Consider the following 20341-nt stretch of genomic DNA (forward strand, 5'->3'; position numbering starts at 1 on the left):
ATGACAAAAATGTTCTGTGTCAGCATTGTTTGTTACGGTAGCCGCTAGTCACAATATGACAACTGAGCATTTAAATATGGCTAGTGAGTCCGAGGAAGAGAGTTTTTAACTATATAGAATTTAAGTTTAAACTGTATTGAACAGCACAAATTAGAACTACAGGAACCTAGGCAGCGTAAGGAGGTTTTATCAATATATAGGTATCTAAGGCTTCTCCTAGGCTGTAAGGCCTTGTACTCTAGATACTCAACTTCCAACCACCTCTTGTCAGCCAAGAAAACTCTGAAGCTCTGAAAAGATATATGACTGTTCCAGGTTGACACAGCTGGTTACTAGACCCTACACCATCAGTTAGGGATTAAATATTTTTATGGCAGCAGTCATGCCATTAGAAATGCTTAACAGGCAGCTGGAGATAAATAGCTGTTTGTCAAGGACTGAGATCAGTGCTCGGGAGTCAATGCGTGGGTGTGAAAGTGTGGATGAAAATGGATACAACATACAAAGAAAAGAACATGGGGCTCCACGTCAAGCCTTGATAAATACTGACATGTAAATGGAAGGAAAATAAAAAAAAAAGCATAAAAGGAAATAGATTTTCATCTGCCAATTTTATACCAACAATTAGATAGCCCCAGATCGCCACCTCCTCAACATGCTCACAATTCATCTCAGACAGGTGGGCACAGTTAATGAGAGAGAGCCCTTGCTGCCCGCCTCCCCGCCACGAGAGAGCTGGCTGCCCACAGCAAGGCACTTAACCTCTCTGTGGTTCCATCTCCTCCTTTGTCAAATGGGGTTGATGACAAGACTTCCGTCAGAATGCTGTTGAGATTAAGTGAGATACATGTTCAGTACCAGCAAAGCCCTGGCGCATAATACAGATTCTTTAAATTTTAGATTGAAAAAAACTTATCTCATCCCCAATCTTATTCCTCTTCCCGTGTCCCTGATCTAGGCTAATAGCCTTGCCCTTCAGCTAGTTGGTCTCTCTGGAAATCTGAGTCATCTTTGATTCCTTCTTCTCCCTTAATCACCACATCCAGTAATTCACCAAGTGTTATTGATTCTAGCTGCTCTGTCTCTCAGATACAGCCACCTCTCTGTATGCCCTCCACTACAGCTCTCACACACGTCTTCTGCACTGTCTGAAAAAAGCATCTCTGTTTCCAATATGTTTGCTATACCCATCCATTCTCTACACCAGGATGGGATTTCTACACCATAGGATCTCCAGAGTGGGATTTTTAAACCTTGAGGTGTCCAGGGGAAGATTTTAAGCCCCAAGTCATTTTGCAGCCTTCCCCAGCAGTTTCTTTTTGCAGACAGGATTAAGTTGACGTTCCTCAGCATGGCACTCAAGACCATTCACAGCCCGCATGCAAACTACCTCTGTTTACATATTTCACCTTTTACTTTGAACCAAGAATACATAAATAGGAACCCATGCATTTTAAAAGTTCAAATGAATAATAGTCTTGTGACTCAGTGTGGACCTGGGAGGAAGAAGCAGGGTTTGTTTTTGTTTTTCAGTTTGACGTCTAGGGGGAAATGCAAAATTCCCTGTCAAACCTTGCAGAGAGATTCCTTACCAGCACCTCCTGTTATTAGGTACTATTCCAACTCAGCCTTGTGATTTTCTTCTCTCATTTTTCATGGTAGGGAGGTTCCTTTTTCAGTGCCTACAGCTTCAAGCCTGCCTCCTGGAACACACGCTGCGTGTAATGTGGATCGTTCCTAGTCTATGTGAGAATGAAGTGAAGAGCCCCATAAAATAAAGGATCCCATTGAATTGGTTGCAGATGGTTTGGTGTCTTTTTCCTAATCCTCCACTTACATGGTCTTCATTTGGAGCTCAGGTCTCCTGTTATTGGGGCGCATGGATCCTTTCTCCAGGGGTTCCCGTGTTAACACTCCATCCACGTAGCCCGGTCTCACACGCACTCGAGTTGGCTTTTCTCTTTCATTTCTCCAAATATATTCCCTTTACAGGTTTTTCTACAATATCTTATCTTTACCTTTTTTTGAAGTAATTTTCATCAGTTCCACTCCTGTTTAATCTTTCTCAGAAGCACAAGTTCACACACACACACACACACACACACATACACACACACACACACACGAGTTCCCCACACCTGTGTTTAGGTGCCATTTTACTAGGCTGTCTCTGTGTTTGACTTAACATTTTCATTATTCCTCAATATCACCACATTCCAGGAAAGACAACCATTTTCCTGTGAACTTCTCATTTTGATCCACATGTCTCAGTAAAATGGAGAAATAGAGTCACAGACAGACAACATGAGGGCTTTGTTTAAGATGCTGGCCATACATAAATACATCGCACCTGTTCCCAAAAATAAGCCTGTGCGTCTGAACTATGACTGGTCAGTTCGCGCCATCTGCTGGACACAAAGAGTCACAAGCTGGGAAAATCAGATCAGACTTCATGATTATCAGGTTCCCAAAGCTGACCTAGAACTGTGCTGAGCAAATTACTTCCTGCTGGAACAAAGCTTTATCTCCCCTTAGAACAAATCTCTCCAACTCCTCATAAATATCTCTTGGTTAGATTATGATGCCCAGTTGTTTGGTCAAACACCAGTTTAGAGGTTTCTGTGAACATGTATTTCAGGTGTGGTTAGCATTTAAATCAGTACCTTTGAATAAAGCTCATTACCCTCCATAATGTTGATGGGCCTCATCCAATCAGCTGAAGGTCTTCAGAGGTAAGCCTGAGGCTCCCCAAAGTGGAGGGAATTCTTTTCATGACTGAAGCGTGGAAACCCACTCTGAATCTCCAGACTATGGTCCCTTGGAATTCAGACTCAAGACTGCAACATTAACTCTTACCTGAATTTCCAGGCTGCAGGCCCACCCTACAGATTTCAGACATGATAGAAAGCTAGACAGACAGATAGACAGAGAGTTGGATAATCTCCTATTATTTTCATTTCCCCCTTGGAGAACCCTGACTAATCATTTTACTATATCCCAATGACAGGGGTATAGTTATGTTCATAGTTATAGTAAAGTACATTGCGGTCATCATGTAACGATATGTGTAAATGAAGTCGTTATGCTGTATGCCTGAAACTTATAATGCAGTGCTGCATGTCAATTATATCTCAATAAAACTGGAAGAAATAAATTGCAACTTGGGAGACACAGGTTTGGGTAAAACTGAGTGTCTCAAGGACGGGAGTTAGGGGCTTATAAAGACAAAAAGCCAAGAGGTTGTCAAAAGTTGCCGGACGAGAATTGTGGCTGTTACTGATGTGAGCCAGGCAGGAAACCTTTTCCTTAAGGAATCACAGGTTATTTTCGGGTTGGGGCTTAATGAGTATCTTAAGTTTCTGGCAGGTGTTCCAGATGACTTCATTAAGGCAATGAATGCTCACAGGGTTGGATTCTCTGTGGGCTGAGATGTGCATAAGTCACACCTCCTTAGAGAGCCCTCTCAAGCAATGCAGACTCCATTTTTATTTTTCTTTCACAAAGGCAGCCTTCTGCTGCCAGGATCAGTGACCCCACCTCAGCCTGGAAGACATTCAGGTGAGCTTCAGCTCACTGGCTAGTGCTGTAGGAATAGCAGTGTTTGCCATCGATCTCTTCCCTGCAGGCGAGGCAGCGCCCACGCCAGCTGTAAATGAGCACAGGCTCGTGCTGGGGCGGGGCCGGGGAGTAGTCCTCTACCCTTCTAGGTTCATCTGGCTGGTCTAACATTTAAACTGACATGAGGCAGATTAACAGGAGAAAAATAAACAAAAATTGAATAACATGTGTACTTCCTGTTTATACCCCTGGGAGACAGCCAGGAAAAACTGAGTGAACTCATCAAGAAGGCTGAAGCCCTCACCTTCAACATCATCTTCAGCTAAAGACTGAAGAGGTTGCTGCAGGCAGCGGTCAGTTACAGAGGTTGGTTACATGGAATGGCTGGAGGCATGAGAAACTTCAGTTAGACAAGGGATGGAAAGGTGTCACTTTGATTTAGACATGGGAGTCATCAGTGACTCGTTGCGTGGGGATGGAGGAAGGGGAAGACACACCAGATGGGTGGGGACAGACTGCTGATTGGGAAGCAGGCAAATCTTTCAGGAAGTTTGTCGTCGGAAGTAAGACTGTGTGGTTCAAGTTAGAGGGAAGAAACAGGGAGATGTTTACAGAGAGGGAAATTTGAAATCATCACTGAGAAGGAAGAAGATGCAAATTAACTAAATAAAAGTAGTAGGAACACTGGGCAGTGTCTGGTTGTCTTCAGCAGCACTTAGATGCCTGGGGGAACTTAAGGGGGAAGAATGATAATCAGTCAGTTGTGTCATTGGGAGTTTTGCCAAGTAAGTACACTGCAAGGACAGAAAAGGGAATAAAGGATGTAAGTAGGAGTTATTAAAATTTTAGCTCTTGGAAATTGTTGAGAAGGAGAATATTTCCTTTACTCTCTTAGGTTCAGTGATTGGGAGACTGCAAATTAAATTGACTAAAGCCAATTACTGTGAGAAAAAAATTACATATGAATACATGCAAGAGTTTACAAAGAAATGTGATTGGGAGGGGTGGCTAGAATTGGAGGCTTATATACAATTTAATAAGTGACAGGAAAAGGAGAAAGGCATTTTTTGAAAAACAAATGACTTCTTGGTGAGAGGGGAGAGAAAAGGTGCTAATGGTAGAACAAGTGACACTTAGGAAAGATAAATAGTGCCTTAGGAGAATGAATGGAAGATGTGACAGTTTTGTGACAATGTCCACTTGAGTCTGGTGCTCAGAACTTGTCTCTAATTTTAAGACTGTTTCCAAAAAGTAATTAAATAAATAGAGAAGATGAAAAGCCTGAGGTAGATTTCATTTCTCCTTGAGGAAATAGCTGTGAATCAGTGTTTAAGGTAGCATATAGAAAGTTTGATGGCACTGTAATGATTGTTGTGATCCATCAGAACGCTGACAGCAGCCACACCAGATCCGAATGCTGTCCGTCTAAATCTTCAGGTCTATATACAGTGATTAACAGTGGAAAATTCAAAAAAGCTATCAATCAACACTGCTCAATATCAATGAGAAGTTTGGTGGGTGGTTGGGTGTTGTTTAAACAGCTGGCATCCGGGCTCAGTTTGAGTATGTAATACCCCAAAGTGCTGGGTTTTATTCCCAAAATCGGCTTACAAGTTAATGAGATGCAGAGAAATGTGGCTTAAAATACCACATTATATGTGCATGAGTTTTAATCATGCACATATAATACAAAAATATTTTCCTTTAATAAACATTGTCTATATCTTACTTAAAGAGAAATAACTAAAATGTTACCCAAGCAGCCCAGCAGGTAAATATTTACTGTTCCTCTGTAACATCGTATAACAGATACTTTCTCTTCAAAACCTCCTCATATTCTTTACATGCTTTCAAAAGCATATCTTCAATTAATCTTGACTCTTTTGAAGATCCTCGAGGAGTTCTGTAGGACTCAGACTGAAGTTTAGGAGTAGCTGGAAAGAAAATGAAAGAATTAGATTCCTTATTTAAAATACTTCATAGGTAACTAAATGTCAGTTTTTTTTAAGCTGAGACTTTTCTAAGTTTTAAGAAGAATGAAAAATACCTACATATGATTACAACACAAACCCAAGATTACTACTCTACACTTTGCCCAGGGTTGCACGTTGAATTAACTGCTCTTGTGGCTAAGGATCAGAGCTCCTGGTTTTCTCATTACTCATTCATTTACTCAGCAGCCATGTGCTAAGGCACTGTGAAAAACACTGGAATCCCAAGATGAAGAGGACACAGTCCACCCTGAAAAATCATGTACTGTAAACTGGAAAAATAGATGAACAGGCAATTTCGGCACAGAGACATAAATGCCATGACAGGTATAAAAGAGGGCACAGGTGGAACACTCAGAAGGGACGTCCAGCTTTGTGTCAATACTGTCCACTCTTTGGTGGCCGTGATATGTAAGCAGATACCTGAAGGACGAGGAGAAAGTGCGGGGTGGGGGGAGAGGCAACAAGCAGACACACAGAGCAGAGGCAGGAAGGGCGCCCGCGGAGCTGGAAGCAGTCTGACTAGACGCTGGAGCAGAGGGCGGAGCAGGGGAGGAAAGAGACGTGGCTGAACTCTTTGGCAAGAGCCAAAGTGATGTGGGTATTTTTCCTCCAAGCTAAGAAAGTTGGAGTTTTTCCTGAGGGCAAAATGTTAACAAGTGACAAAGGGAATGACAGGAAATTTAACTGTCATCCACCAGGTGACAGCTACATGAACTGTGATTGCTTGAGTCTGGGGTTGTTGGCCTCTGTCACTATCAGAAACTCGAGAAGCTGATGAGCTCCATGTGTTCTGAGAACAGTAGCCATGTGCAGGTGACAGGCCCACAGGGCCAGCAGGAGGGGAAGGGTACAGCCAGAAATAGAGAACACAGACTTCTTTTTTAAAGCTATGGATCATGATGAAGAAGTGAGCAATAAGTATATTTATCATTATGAATGAAATTGTGCTTTCACATTTTTCATTAGATATGTGTAAGTAAAAAATTTAACGTAGTAACTGTTTTTCAAACAACAGAAAGAGGTGCCATTTACTGTTTACAGTGCATTTCAGAAATCAATGTCTAAATGCAGGAATGTTGGCAGCATACCTTCTTTTACTTCTCTAGCTGCATTATTTCCCAACTTCTTGTGCATCTGAAATAAGTCAAATATTATTTTTAATGTTTAAGTTAAACAAGAAAGACTATCAGAGGAATGACAGCTAGCTTATGAAATGTGGCCTTTAAATTATACTTTTAGAGACTTGACCTAACTTGGGGATTGCTTAAATAGAAAAATTATCAGATGAATAAAATAAAATAAATTCCTACTTACTTTGATTTTAGATAATAGAGAGTGTATATATGAAAAGCTTAGATTCCCCTGATGGAAAGTACAGTAAACACTGCCCTGTCAGAGACACATAATCTCAGAGGGTGATGTCCAATCTCATTAGCACAAAGAGTTTAAACAATTCAAGTCATGTTCTACACTGAATGCATTAATTTGCACTACTCAGAAAACCTGCCCTTTATAAAAGTTCAGTTGTTTTTTTTTAACTTTCATGGACTTTTCCTTAAAATGAGCTTTCTATTCCTGCACTTTTATAAAACTAAAATTTTAAGGTCTGTTCTATGCTAAATATGTTTTTAACACAGCATCGTAGATACATAAGATGAAGAAAGGGGTTCTGTTATAATGTCAAGTGAAAATTCTACTGGCAAACAAATTAAACAAATGGATGTTGCTCTCTGTATATGACTAAGACATTTATGTCAGAAAAGCTGCTTGAAAAAAAGGAGAGGCTAGCACCAGTTTCCAAACTTGGTTTCTGATTCACAACTTCCTAGACTTAGAAACAAGGAAAACAATACAGAATTCTTTGACTGTAACTTTGTTTCTGTTCTAGAAATTAGGGCCAACTTTTTGAAACTTGACTTAATTAGGTATGTATTTAATTATGAAATGTGTGGGGACACTTCAAACTACAAGTGTCCCCATCTAGAGTGTTCTTTTAAAAATCTTTCTTATAAAAGTCACCCACTCACTAAACAGGGTCTAAAATAGTCCACCAGACATAATAAACACTGTGGTGATAACAGTAACACAAGAGCCAAGGCCTTTCTAATTGTTAGGGGCAAAGACAAAATTTTCGGCCACCGTTTGCCGATATTTTCAGAGACTGTTTTCCATAACACTGTCTGACAAGAGCATTCTAGAGAGGCCTTATGCAATCAACAATGAGACAACAGTGCTAGGCAGGTCCTACGAATTTAGTAACACCGAACAGATGAAGGGAGAAGCCTTTATTGAAATAATTTCATATAACACTATGCAAAATGTAGATCACACTTTTACATGAATTGAAAGTAAGATTACTATCTTTTCCTCTGCAAGGCTATATTGTCAGTTTGTAACTATTAAATATATGTATTTTGCTGCAGAGAAAAGAAATGAGAAAGAATTTGTTGATCAAGGAGCTGAAAAATTAAGTATAGGGAAAAGAGTGAATGAAAGAAAAAGAACTGGAGGAAGTTAAGTGATTGTCTCACAAAAGATAACACGCTTCCTCATTTGTCCATTCACACAAAACGAAATGAGGGCAGGAGGGAGTCCACAGGGCAGAGAACTGATACCAGAAACAAGGTCACTACACTCTGCCTCTGCCTTATGAGAAATGAGCTTAACTACTGTGATAGTTTGATTAGAATTAAAATTCAGAGTGGATGTCCCCTGCCTTGGAAGGCTACTTTTAAAAGAAACGTGACCAGATTCTGCTGAGACACAGTGCTGTGTCATGTAAAAAGTTACAGTCTTAGGAATATTAATCGTTTTAGCTCTGGTGCACTGGTATAATCCCATTTAGAAAAAGGGTTTCTAAACTGAATGGATAGTTGAGAAATTTAAAAATTTCTTAAATAAATCATTAGACAATGTTTGAAAGTGTCAGTGATACACCAAAAGCCAAAAATCAATCAATGTAAGATTTAGTCTTCCTATTTAAAATAGATTTGAAGGATATTTATTTACTATTGTGGCCATGCTTCATGTTTGGCACACCAATACTTAAAACTCTTGAACATAACAAAATCTTTAAAACAGAGAAATTCTGTCTGTTATAATATTGTCTGGAATTAAGTTTTCAATTCTTAGAAAAAAATTCTATGTGCTAGAAAATCTAACAGTGATGTATCTGCTCAGGCTAATTGTAACTTTTTGTATTCTATAATAATATAATAAATAACACAATTGACTAAAACTGTAAAATTGCTTCTGACATGTAGGACAGAACACCCCAGAAATAAGCTAGAATGTGAAATCTGAGTGTAAATATTAGCAAAATAGATATGGGGTCCATCTGCTTCCACCACAACGATGTCAAGGGACAAGGCTATACTACATGTAGCAGTAAGAGAGGCAATAAATCCAAGCGTTATGAACTGGAGAAAACTTGCTTCAACAACCAGCGCGACTGAAATCACAGACTTAGTGCAATATTCCATCAAGTTAGAAAAAAAGGCTGAGTAAGCTAGAACTTCACAGTAGGAAGAGTCCAAACTGTTAAAACCTTGCAAATAAAGGAGAATGTTAAATTCAATCCCAATGCCATTTTTAACATTTTGCTTTCTGGAATCATAGCTGAAAAGCTGTGGAAGTCTGTTGTTTTGTTGAGCCCCATCCAAAAACCCATCCCTTCCTGTCATTTTAAACACTATGTTCACACCTCTCATAGCATTACTTTATGTTTTCCCAGCAGAAATCATTACATCCCTAGCAATTCCAGAAGGCACCTTCTTTCTGTACGTCTGACTAAGAATTCTGTAAACAGTAACTGTATAATAACTCCTGTGAGGTGCTCCGTAGTGGTGGTGAAGACGTGGCTTTGCATCTGGACAGAGCAGTGCCTTTTCATCTCCCTTGCTACATCTAGCATGATTTGGCCCCATGGCCCCACAGAAGAACTACGTGTACCTTGGAACTACAACACTGAGTTTAAAATAAACGATTTTCCAACTTATCTCGAAGTACTAAAATATAGACACCTCTTTCCACCAAGAACATTAAAGGAAAAAACTGTCCTCAGGAGCTTTCTCCTGCACTGCTTTTGCACTCACACTCTTCCACCACCATCCTGTAAATTGACACACTGTCAATTATTTGGTGACAACTAATGGGAACATTTCAAGTTTGCATCATGCTTAGCCACTGACAGAAGTGTTAGCCACGCATTTTGTTTCATACCACGCAGTCCAGTTTCATGACTCTGAAGCACTTAGACTCAATTTACCCACCACACTGTCTATGAAACCTGAGCTTTTTCTTCTTTTATTATGACATGAAGCCAAGTGAGAAAAAACAGGTTGAGACCTCACTTAACAAGGGCCCATGCTACCTTTCTCTGCATCAAGAAGATCACGAAAACACCATCAAAGCATAAACCAACGTGCACTGCTTTAAATAGCTCTTTTAACAACGATACACAATGGAAAATAGCTGTAATTTAAAGGCTCCGTATCATTGCCACGTCGGTATTTCTACAGCTGAGGGCAAGACAGAGACATAAGTGAACTTCATTTTAAAAATTTAAATATTTGCTTTACTTGACTGCATATTCAGAAATGTTCTACAATCGGTTAGTAAGACATTTTGTAACAATTAAAATAAAAATGCTATAAGTAAAATAGCAATTAAAGATGTACTCTTACAGAAAAAAGTGATAAAAACTTTAAACTTAAAAACAGAAATTAATGTTTTTAATGTTACAAGTTTATTGAATTCATAAAAAGAATTTATCTTGGATTCCTTTAAATAAAAACATCCATATGTGGTTAAGTATCTCGATGCCATTTACTTATGCTTAGGGGTAGAAAAAATGGAGTGCGGCAAAACTTGAAAATTACTATGAACCAATGCCAAACCAAAATCAATCAGAAACTAAGCCAAACATTGGAAAGTATATCTCTAGTTATTAGGCAATAATACTTAATTTCTCAAATAGAATTTAAAATGGAGATTTTAAGAAGTTTAAAGTTTGTCAGTTTAGTTGCAGTTATTGAATAAAGTTAATGACAGGTATCTCTTGAAAATGAGAAGTCCAGGGACTTAAAAAAAGTATAAAATTTCTGTCTCCTTTCTTTATTAGCACAATTAATTATGGCTTTTACTTAGTGTGTGTAAGTCAAATAAGTAACTCAGAATTTCATCAAATTAAAAACAAGGATTATATCAGAAATCTGAAACCCAGGGGAAAAAAGATAATATAACTAACCCTGAACAAGCAATCACTCACGCTAGTTGAAGGTTCTGAAAAAATCCTGAAGTTTGTACTTTGAGTGAGAGTCCATTTGTGCTCTGAGGTATCATGAAATTTTTCAGCAGGCCTTGTAGGAACAGTTTTGAGGACAGAACTCTTGTACTCTTCCGCCATCTGAAGTTTAGTGTTCATCACTACCAGCCTCTCGTTAATCCTGTGAGGATTGCAAAACACAGATTTCATTCATTTCATTTTTTTCCTAAGTGATGTGTATTTTTAAAGTTGCTGTAATAGTAAACAGATTGTCCCATTAAACTGTGTTTTGACAATGAAAATTCATCAGCGCAGACCTACTGTAAACAATTACAGTATAAAACTGTCCTAAAGAAGGACATATGAGCCTGGGGGGGCCCTTAACTAACAAGTACTTCAAAGTGGGGAGAGTCAGAGATGGAGATGCCTCCACAGGGGACCCCCTCTGCCTTCTGCACCGGCTGCATCTAGACATACTTGCCCTCAAGAAACCAGTTTAGAAATAAAAAATAAACCATCCCTCAAAGCCATTATCAAGTGTTTGCTTTCACCATCCTTCTGTACACATTTCACTCATTACCTGGGAGAAATTAAGCATGCGGCACTGAGGAACAGTTTAGAGCCACCACCTCTGGGGGGCACCAGATGGCAGAGTCGGTGATGGGAATAAACTGTGACAGCACCAGGGGCAATTTCAAGTGTCCCCCAATTTCCCAAATCTCACTTGGTTACTTCGCTTTTATCAGCACCTGGTTTCTATAACGAAAAATAATCTCAAGCGCATTTTCACTTTTATGAAAAAAAAAAGCAAAAAGCCAGAATAGCGCTGGGTGTTTGTTTTAGCCCGAGCCATCAGAAGGGCAACACGCACCCCGAGCAGCAAGAGGGGCCCCACCGAGCTCCTTCCCCAGAACCACACTCAGTATCCCGGCATCACGCCGCCTCGGCTTTGGACTGTGTCTGTGAGCTCCTGTGCTTTATGCATATTTATTTTGTGCATCCACCAGCAAGATGTGTCCTAAGGTAACTGCCTCTTTGCTTTACACAGACAACTTTCATAGGAACACTCTACTTTTGGATACCGGGGAGACCTGTAGCTTACAACATTGTTACTCAGGCAGTGGAGGAGGGGTCTGCCCTTTCTGTCTTCCCTCGGGCAGGCCACCGTATTCTTTATAGCCACTTTGTCGACTACTATACTGACCTTCACCCCTATGTTAGTTTCCCCCATTCCCCAAGCATGCCTTTACGTAGCAGAGACAAACTTAGAAGGATACAGTACTTCGTCTCAGGGTGCCCACTAGTGGTGATACCAAATATCACAATCAAGAAAGTAAATTCACCAAACACCAGAATGAGGCCCCTTGGGTTTAAATTGTACTATTCCAAAACACAGTTAACTTTAAACTCATTAACATTTCTACTTATGGGAATTCCAGCTAGAAATTTTGTGATAATATGGCTGTCTAACTAACAAAGTTTGCAAAACCCCCAGCTTAAAGTCTAGATCAGGTTAAATATATGCAAATATAAAACATAAAGTCATGTAAAAGCAACAAAAGGCAGGGAGATGCAAACTGCCCTGGACTATCATTTTAAAGGAGAGTTCATTTGCTAACATCATTTTCCAAAATTATACTATCTAGTCAGCTTTCACTTGCTACTCACCTCATGAACCTGGCTCAGTAAATATTATGCCTTAGAAGCAAATTAATGAACTAAATTATTCTCTATAATTCTATGTTTTGACTTACGAGTGTAATTGACTTGCCCATGATGTTCTATCTTCTGGCTCTTCGAGGTACAGTTGTCTGTATTTTTCCAGTTCTTTTTTCTCAGCATGTAACTGAAAAGTTTTACTTTTCAGTTCAGATTCCAGATATTTAATTTTATGCTTCATTTGACTTATTGAAGCATTTTTATATTCTCTTAACAAGTTTTCTTCATATGCTGCTTGTGTCTAAAGCAAATTAAAAGGATACAATTTTAAAAATAATTATAGCCTGAGTAATTACAGTGTATTTGTTCTCTTTAGTTTTGAGTCATTGATTCAGACAGCAATTTTAGATGTAAAAAACCTGTACTTTAAAATACTTATCATCAATGTCAAGTGAATTAAATCTGAATTATGAAATTGAAGTTAAATCACTCATATCAGTACTCATGTAATGTGATAGTTCAAAGAATAATAGGATCAACTTGACATTTTAAAAATTGAACAATAAAACCTAAGAGTAACCCAAGAGTGTGGTACAATATTTAAATCACAATATTTTCTTTTCCTCCTAGGAGTCTTGATTTACACCAATTGGCCTTAAAATGATTCTCTAGTAAGAATTCTTCTGAAAGATCAATTTAGTGATAGTAATGATGGAAATTGAATAATTTAAAGGGAGTAACAAATGCGGCCTTCCTTCCAGAAATCTACAGAACAAACTGCTATAAGGGAAGTAGAGGAAACATAAAATGTATACATCCAAACTGAAATTTGCAGCAAGGTGTATTAGAGCACATTAGAGATCAATGCTTCACCTGTAAAAACTGGCTGAGTTCTTTCAGCATTCCTGCTACATCCTGTTTTGCTCGCTCTTCAGCCTCCCGCTTGCACTGCACGACTTGACTGAGTTCTGTCAATTTTTCTGCTACATCCCGTCTTGCTCGCTCTTCAATATCCTGTTTGTACTGCTCCACTTGACTGCGTTCCACTGTGTTCACTTCTAGGTGACGTTTGAGGTTTACTACTTCTTCTTCCAACTTCTTTTTCTCCTCCTCTAATGTTTCACATTTCTTTTGCATCCCTTTCATAGATAATAACTCTTTTAGAAGGAGCTGAGTTTCTGCACTCAGATGGAGAAGGGCTGAAGTTGTCGACTGCAGCTTTGCTGTAAGATCAGCATTCTGCATGAAGACGATAAAATTGTTTGGTAATGAGGTTAGCAGACTGAGAACATCCTAACTCTAACCCAGCATCGAACATTGAAATAAATTCAGTTGCAATAAAATGGTACCTACTTTGTGGAATGGAGAAACTCATATTACTCAGAAAATCAAGAAAAAAGTTCAAACCACCAAGAGTCACAAAAATATACTGTTTACTGTCATCATCTTTGTTATACATTTGTAGTTGGTTTTACACTCTTATAGTTCTGTAATTGCTTCATGTCCTTCCTACATAAAATAACTATAAGGCACCTCTTAGTAGAAAGTCTCTTACCCCTTCCTCCCCGAAGTCTTAACTCTCCATGATTTTTAAAGATTTGGGGAGATCATATTAAGTTACTCAGGGCTGAATTAATAAACCCCTCCCAAAACAAGTCTTTGGATATAAGACTGCAATTAATACATCTTACAACTATGGATTCTAATGCCATAAGCCTTTCTCTGAACTAGAAATATTTTATGCTAGTTTGAATTGCATCCCAAGGAGCAATGAATGACTTGCAGAGTTAAGGAGAAATCCATCTCCTAGTGTAGTGGTTTAGTAAGATGACCCATACATTTTTCTAAAGAAACAATCTAAAAAGCCTAAATTCTTGGAATCCCTTGTTACTCTCCACAAAACAAGAGAACATACTCAACAAAAACAAACAAAAAACTTGCTGGGATTTCAGTGACACTGACTTGGGAAGAACTACTTTCCTTCAGATAGGAGGATTATTTGGCAAGACAAGGCAGGTGGAGGTGGTGGTTGTAAAACTTCTCTACAAATTCCTTGACACTTCCCCTGTGAAGTTCCCTCCCCTGAAATATGTACTGACCTCAGCATCTGGTTTCTAGGGGACAGAATGTGGGGGCACAGCTGTGTGATTTCTAAGGCTAAATAGCTTCTGACTGTCACTCTGTAGGGTCACTCACACTTAGAACCCAGCCACCACATTGTGAAGCCCAGGCCACCTAGTGAGACTTTGTACATGCAGCTGTCCCAGCCTATGGCCCCAGCGAATGTCCTTAACCAAAGCCAGCTCCAACTTCCAGACATGTGCATGAACAAGCCTTTAGATTATTTTAGTGCCCACTTGATTCCAAGTGCAGAAGAAATAAGCTGGGTCCACTGAGCCGTGTCGAAACGCAGGTTTGTGAACCAACCAAATGCTGTTTTGAGTCACTGGGTTTTGAGGTGGATTATTATATAACTTATTAGCAATAAATAACTGGCAAAGATATTGATATTAAAAATGGGGTGCAGCCATTAAAAAAGAACCAGAAATGTGGGGATGCCTTTGAACCTGGAGGTAGGTGGAACCTGAACAGATGTAGAGAAAAGTAGGAATGAAAAGCCAAAGTGCCCATGAGACTGTTAGTGGAAGCCTGGGGGCCTTTGAAGGGCTGAGAACAAAGGCTTCTAGGCCAGGGAAGAAAATGACACTGAAACCAGAAGAAATGGGTGTCTTGCTACCAAAGAGTTGAAAGTAAAATTGATGAGAGAGATAAGCTAAAACAAACAAACAAAAAGATTATTGAATATAAAGGAACCAGGGCTCACTGGGTTCAAATATCTGTATCCCATTTAAAGAACTGCCACAAGCCCAATGGTCACATAATGGGTAAACAGAGAAATGGCTTCTAGGCTAAGATCAAATCTAGGGTGCTGCCAGGAAAACACAGTCTAAGGATGAAGCCAAGACTTTGTTAAGACCTTGGAAAGATTTAAGGTGCTGCCTCAAATTCCTTTAAAGTTCTTAACAGCATAAGAGTTTTAAAGGCATGGTCCCCCAACAGTTCCACAGGGAGCCCAAGATGGAGAGCTTATCTCAAAAAGACTTGTGAGGTTAGCTTTTCCAATGGCATGAACCCTGATAAAATTCACAGGAAACTCAAAGTTTTAAAGAGAACTGTGCTAGCAAAAACACTGCCTGCTAGCTTGGACTGAAAGGGACCAACACAGTGCAAAATGAGAAGAGGTCTTTGGGTTTTTCTTAGAAGGTCTACAAGGAGGAAGCTGGCTTGAGAGAACTACTCAGCTGTAAACACAGGTCATTGCTCAGGAAAGGGACAGAACCAAGAGCTCAGAGAGGGCAGCGAAGGAGAATTCCTCCCAGGGTTAGGACTAAGTCCTAAGCAAAGAGCCGGCAGCAAGCATCAGGCTGCATTTCAGAACTGGTACGGACCAGTGTGCCTCCCATTTTCCAACTGTGAGTGAGGGAGTTTGTGTGGTGGTAAAAATCCAGCCTCCTTATCCTCAAGCTACAGCACTGAGAGGAGTGTACCCAAGGGGCTGTACTCTAGAAACCACACCCAGGAACCTCAGCCCCACCTGGACCTGATGAAGATGGTAAAGTAAGACCCTGGACTGGAGCCTGAGCCTGACAGCATAGTGACCGAGACCTGCTGGGGAACTGAGTAGGGATAAGGGTGTTTCTCATATGGAAGCAGTAAGAAAGCATTGTGGCTAGTGAGTAGATTATGCTGGTTTTTGAATGTCTCCATAAATTTTCAAAATTAATTCCATAAAAAAGGTGGAATATGGGCCAACCTTAAGTGACTTGCTCCTAATGGAGAGAATACAGTGAAGGTGGCACTGGGTGAACGGCAGGGCTAGGTTTGAAAAGGCATTTCAGCTTCTGCCTCACTCTTAACCCTGGAACCCAGTCTTATGTTGTGGGCAAGCTCAGGCCACAGAGACAGCTTAGGTGTTCCAGGGGAGGGGGCCCAACTGCCTGCCCCACCAGAGCTGCAGCCAACTGCCAACATCAACTGCCAGACATCAGTGGATGAAGCATCAAGTGATTCCAGCCCCCCACCTTCCAGCGGCCCCACCTGTAGCTGAGAGGAAGAGAGGCCAGCTGTCTTGGCCACACTTTTCCTAAGTGCAGATTGTGAACAAAATAAGTGCTTGTTTAAGCCACTGAACTTTGGGGAGTTTGTTAGGCAGTAACAGATAAACAGAAAAATGGATGCGAAAAGATAATAAGAAATGTAACTTGTATATAGTAGAAATTGGTCTCCTATAAACTGTAATGTAATAAACGTTGAGATTAACATAATGACAAAGTGCTGATGAGAAGAAGCAGATAACTTAAAGAAAGACCTAAGAACTAGAGAGAAGGAAGGTTTTTTAGAGTTCCCTTCAATTACAATTTCTTATAAATAGGCATGTATGCCTTTTTACTATTTCCCCTCAACTTTGAGGATAAGGAAGACTGGTAGGCAAGGAGACATATGATTTGAAGACTAATAATTGAAAAACAACTAGAAATAGTTTACCGAAATCAGCCTTTTTACCTCATTTCAATTAACTGAAACTCTAAGAGACAGGCAGCTTTGAGAACTTACTAATCTGGCACTCACTCTTCATTTTCCTTTCCTCAGAGAGAAAATAAAATATTATGGAACCATTTTTAATCTTCTCAGTAGTCAAACAAATGTAGTGTCCTTTGGCAGTATTTAAATTAAACCCAATTTTTCCTTTCCCATACTTAAAGCTTGTTTGTAAGGGAAGGTAAGACTGTTTCACTTTTATGTTGTAGCACAATGCTTTTCCATATCACACAGATTGGCTTTGAATTTTTGAAATTCAAATTACTAATCTGTTATCTGTTTCTGATAAACTGATTGAATATTATCTGATTTTTAACAGTTGTATTCTTGAAAATTTTTCCTTGGATGCGGTGAAATATTTATTTCATCAATAATGCATTAAGCTATAGAATGCAGCTAGGCTTCTCTCTTGTTAAGGAAAAGGAGGTAGACACAGGGAGCTGAGAATGCAGGATCTACATGAAGAGCAGGATCGGCACAAGCATTACACACAAGAATGAAGCCAAAAGAGAATTTCACTGTGAACCACAAGATGATGGGTTAGAGAGGCTTCAAAAGAGGAAGGTTGAATTCATCTTTTCCAGGCTTAACCTTTTGCTTCTAGATAGTGAAACCTATGGATAAGTCTATGAATTATAATGAGTGCAACATAATGAAGTATATTGCAGAATGAGTCAGCAGATCCCATTACCATGACTTGATGGAAACCTGATTGATGTGGGAGGTACTGGGTGAGAAAATAAAGGTCTGAATGGGGTGTGGGGGGAAGGAATGGACTTTATCTTTGCAAGCCTACTTTCTGTCATGTCACAGAGTCAGCAAGGCATAAGCTGGCCACAGGCTTCTTCAGGAAGCAGCAAATCTCCACAGAAGTAGAGTTACAGACATTCCTCTACACCGACTTTCTATTTTTATGTAAAACAACTGGTAATGTGCAACATGACTCAGAAAGTGTTCTCATAACATCTGTCTTGGTACTGGCATAGGACAGACATAGATCAATGCATCACCACTGAGAATCTAAAAGAAACCCTCACATTTATGTTCAATTAATTTTCAATACAAGTGTTAACTAAGTGAATGGGACAACAATAGTCTTTTTAACAAATGGTATGGGACAACTGGATATCCACATGCAAAAGAACAAAATTCGACCTCTACCTCATACTATATATCAGAATTAACTCGAAAGAGCTAAAACTACAAAATTCTTAGAAGAAAACACAGGTGTGTGTCTTCATGCCTGGATCAGGCACTTGTTTCTTAGATAGGACAGTAAAAGACAGTAATAGATTAACTGAACTTCATGAAGATTAAAACTTCTACTCTTCAAAAGACACTGTCAAAAGGTGAAAAAGCTTGCTCCTAAATAGGAGACAGCACTAGAATATCCTACATCTGATAAAAGATTTGCACCCAGGATACAAAAAGAACTCTTACAATTCAATCAAAAAAGACAATCCAATTTTACAATGGGCAAAAACCTGAACAGACAGGTCTTCAAAGAAGATACACAAATGGATAAGCACATGAAAAGATCCCCAACATTCTTAGTCATCAGAAAAATGCAAATCATAACCACAAGGAGATGCCAACTCACAACTACCAGGAGAGCTAATGACGAGTTTGACAGGAATGCATACAAATTGGGAGAATGATATACTTTTGATAAAAATGTTAAATGGTGCAGCCTCTCTGGAAAACACTATGGCAGTTTCTCAAAAGGTTAAACAGAGTTACCATATGACCCATACGACAGCATTTCCATTCTTAAGTCTATTCCCCAAGGAAATGAAAACATGTTTACACGAAAACTTGGACAGAAATGTTCACAGCAGCATTATTAGCAATAGCTAAAAAGCAGAGGCAAGCCAAAGGTCCATCAACTGACGGATGGATAAATGGTTTAGCCCCACAACCGAGTAATGTTTGACAGTAAACAGAAATGAAAATACTGACAAGCACTATGACATGGATGAACCTTGAAGACGTTATGTCAGATGAAAAAAGCTAATCATGAAGGACCACACAGCATGTGATTCCATTCATGTGAAACACCCAGAACAGGCACATCAATAGAGACAGAAATCAGAATGGTGGTTGCTGGGGGCTGAAGGAGATGGGGGCTGGGGGGTGATGGCTAAGGGATGCAGGCTTTCTTTTTGGGGTGATGGGAATGTTCTAAAATTGATTGTGGTGACAGTTGCACATCTCTGATTATACTAGGAGATACTAACTATGCATCCTAAATGAGTGAATAATATGATACGTGAATTTTTTTTTTTTTTTTGGGTGGGGGAAAGTTACTTCGGTTTTACTTATTATTTTGAGAGGAGGCACAGGGGATCGAACCCAGGACCATGTGTATCCTAAGCATGTGCTCTACCAGTTGAGTTACACAATCCCCCCTATATTATGTGAATTATATCTCCATAAAGTTAAAAAAAATCCAAAGGCAGGATCTAGAAAATTTTCTTAATTCTCTATTTTGGGTGTACCTACACGATCTGAACTTCTCCATGCTTTTACAACACGTCTAAAATGAAAAGAAAATGAAGGCAATGCCTAACTCCAACTGGTTTGTATAATGACTTTTCTGCACAAGTTATCCTGAAATCCATGTAATCGATACACACAGATTCTATATCCATTCACAAAAGTGAGGATGAGACATGACAATTTTCTGGACCATGCCATGAAACATTATCCTCTGATTTTTATCTAGCTTGCCTCACTGTGGTGAGAGATCACACAAAAAATACTGTTTAATAGGAAAAAAGTTAACGTCTGTGAGGAAAGATGTATAATTTTCAACTTCTCTAAGGGTAAATATTGTAAGAAAAAAATATATTAAAAAATGGCAGAATGAGTGTCAATGTTTAAGAAACAAGTGCATCATAAAGGTAATAAAGCTGTAATTATAATGAAGATGCAAAAGAAAGCTGTCCCTGAACAGCTAGTGTCCTATAACACCATGCGCTGTACATTCACGGCTGACGTGCTCAATTTCATACATACTTGGTCTGCAATTTGATGTAATTTCTCTCTAAATCCTGTGTCTTATTTTCGACATTAGTCTGATGAGTGCTGTTGTCACCTCCAGGGAAGCTTCCAACATGAACACTTTCTTTCGGGTGTCAGTCAGCTCTTGTTGAAGCCGTCTCACACAGGCCTAAAAGGATAACTCTGTTACTGACATTTTAAGTCACCTCATCATTAAGTTACATTAATAATATATAACTCCAACATATGGACTTTGAGAACT

General features: G+C 39.4%; 1 protein-coding gene across 1 annotated transcript; it reads right to left on the reverse strand.

Moving 5' to 3' along the window:
* Positions 1 to 5022: 5022 nt before the first annotated feature.
* LOC116666047 (ankyrin repeat domain-containing protein 26-like) lies at positions 5023 to 20113 on the reverse strand. Its single transcript, XM_032488038.1, has 6 exons — positions 20095 to 20113; positions 13351 to 13716; positions 12573 to 12778; positions 10801 to 10999; positions 6641 to 6686; positions 5023 to 5492 (listed from the first exon to the last, which is right to left on the reverse strand). Exons 2-6 carry the CDS (start codon positions 13621 to 13623, stop codon positions 5338 to 5340), a joined length of 879 nt encoding a protein of 292 aa, XP_032343929.1. The 5' UTR covers positions 13624 to 13716; positions 20095 to 20113; the 3' UTR covers positions 5023 to 5337.
* Positions 20114 to 20341: the final 228 nt, after the last annotated feature.

Source organism: Camelus ferus, chromosome 9 (genome assembly GCF_009834535.1).
Source record: "Camelus ferus isolate YT-003-E chromosome 9, BCGSAC_Cfer_1.0, whole genome shotgun sequence".
NCBI classification, from domain to species: Eukaryota; Metazoa; Chordata; class Mammalia; order Artiodactyla; family Camelidae; genus Camelus; species Camelus ferus.

Bases quoted from the DNA above. Each gene is read 5' to 3' on its own strand.
- LOC116666047 (XM_032488038.1), bottom strand. From the start codon at position 13,623: ATGAAAGGGATGCAAAAGAAATGTGAAACATTAGAGGAGGAGAAAAAG. The intron at 12,779-13,350 runs GTGAAGCATTGA...AATTTGCTTTAG, and splicing joins AACTCAGCCAGTTTTTACAG to ACACAAGCAGCATATGAAGA. The intron at 11,000-12,572 runs GTAAGTCAAAAC...CAATCCTCACAG, and splicing joins TGGGCAAGTCAATTACACTC to GATTAACGAGAGGCTGGTAG.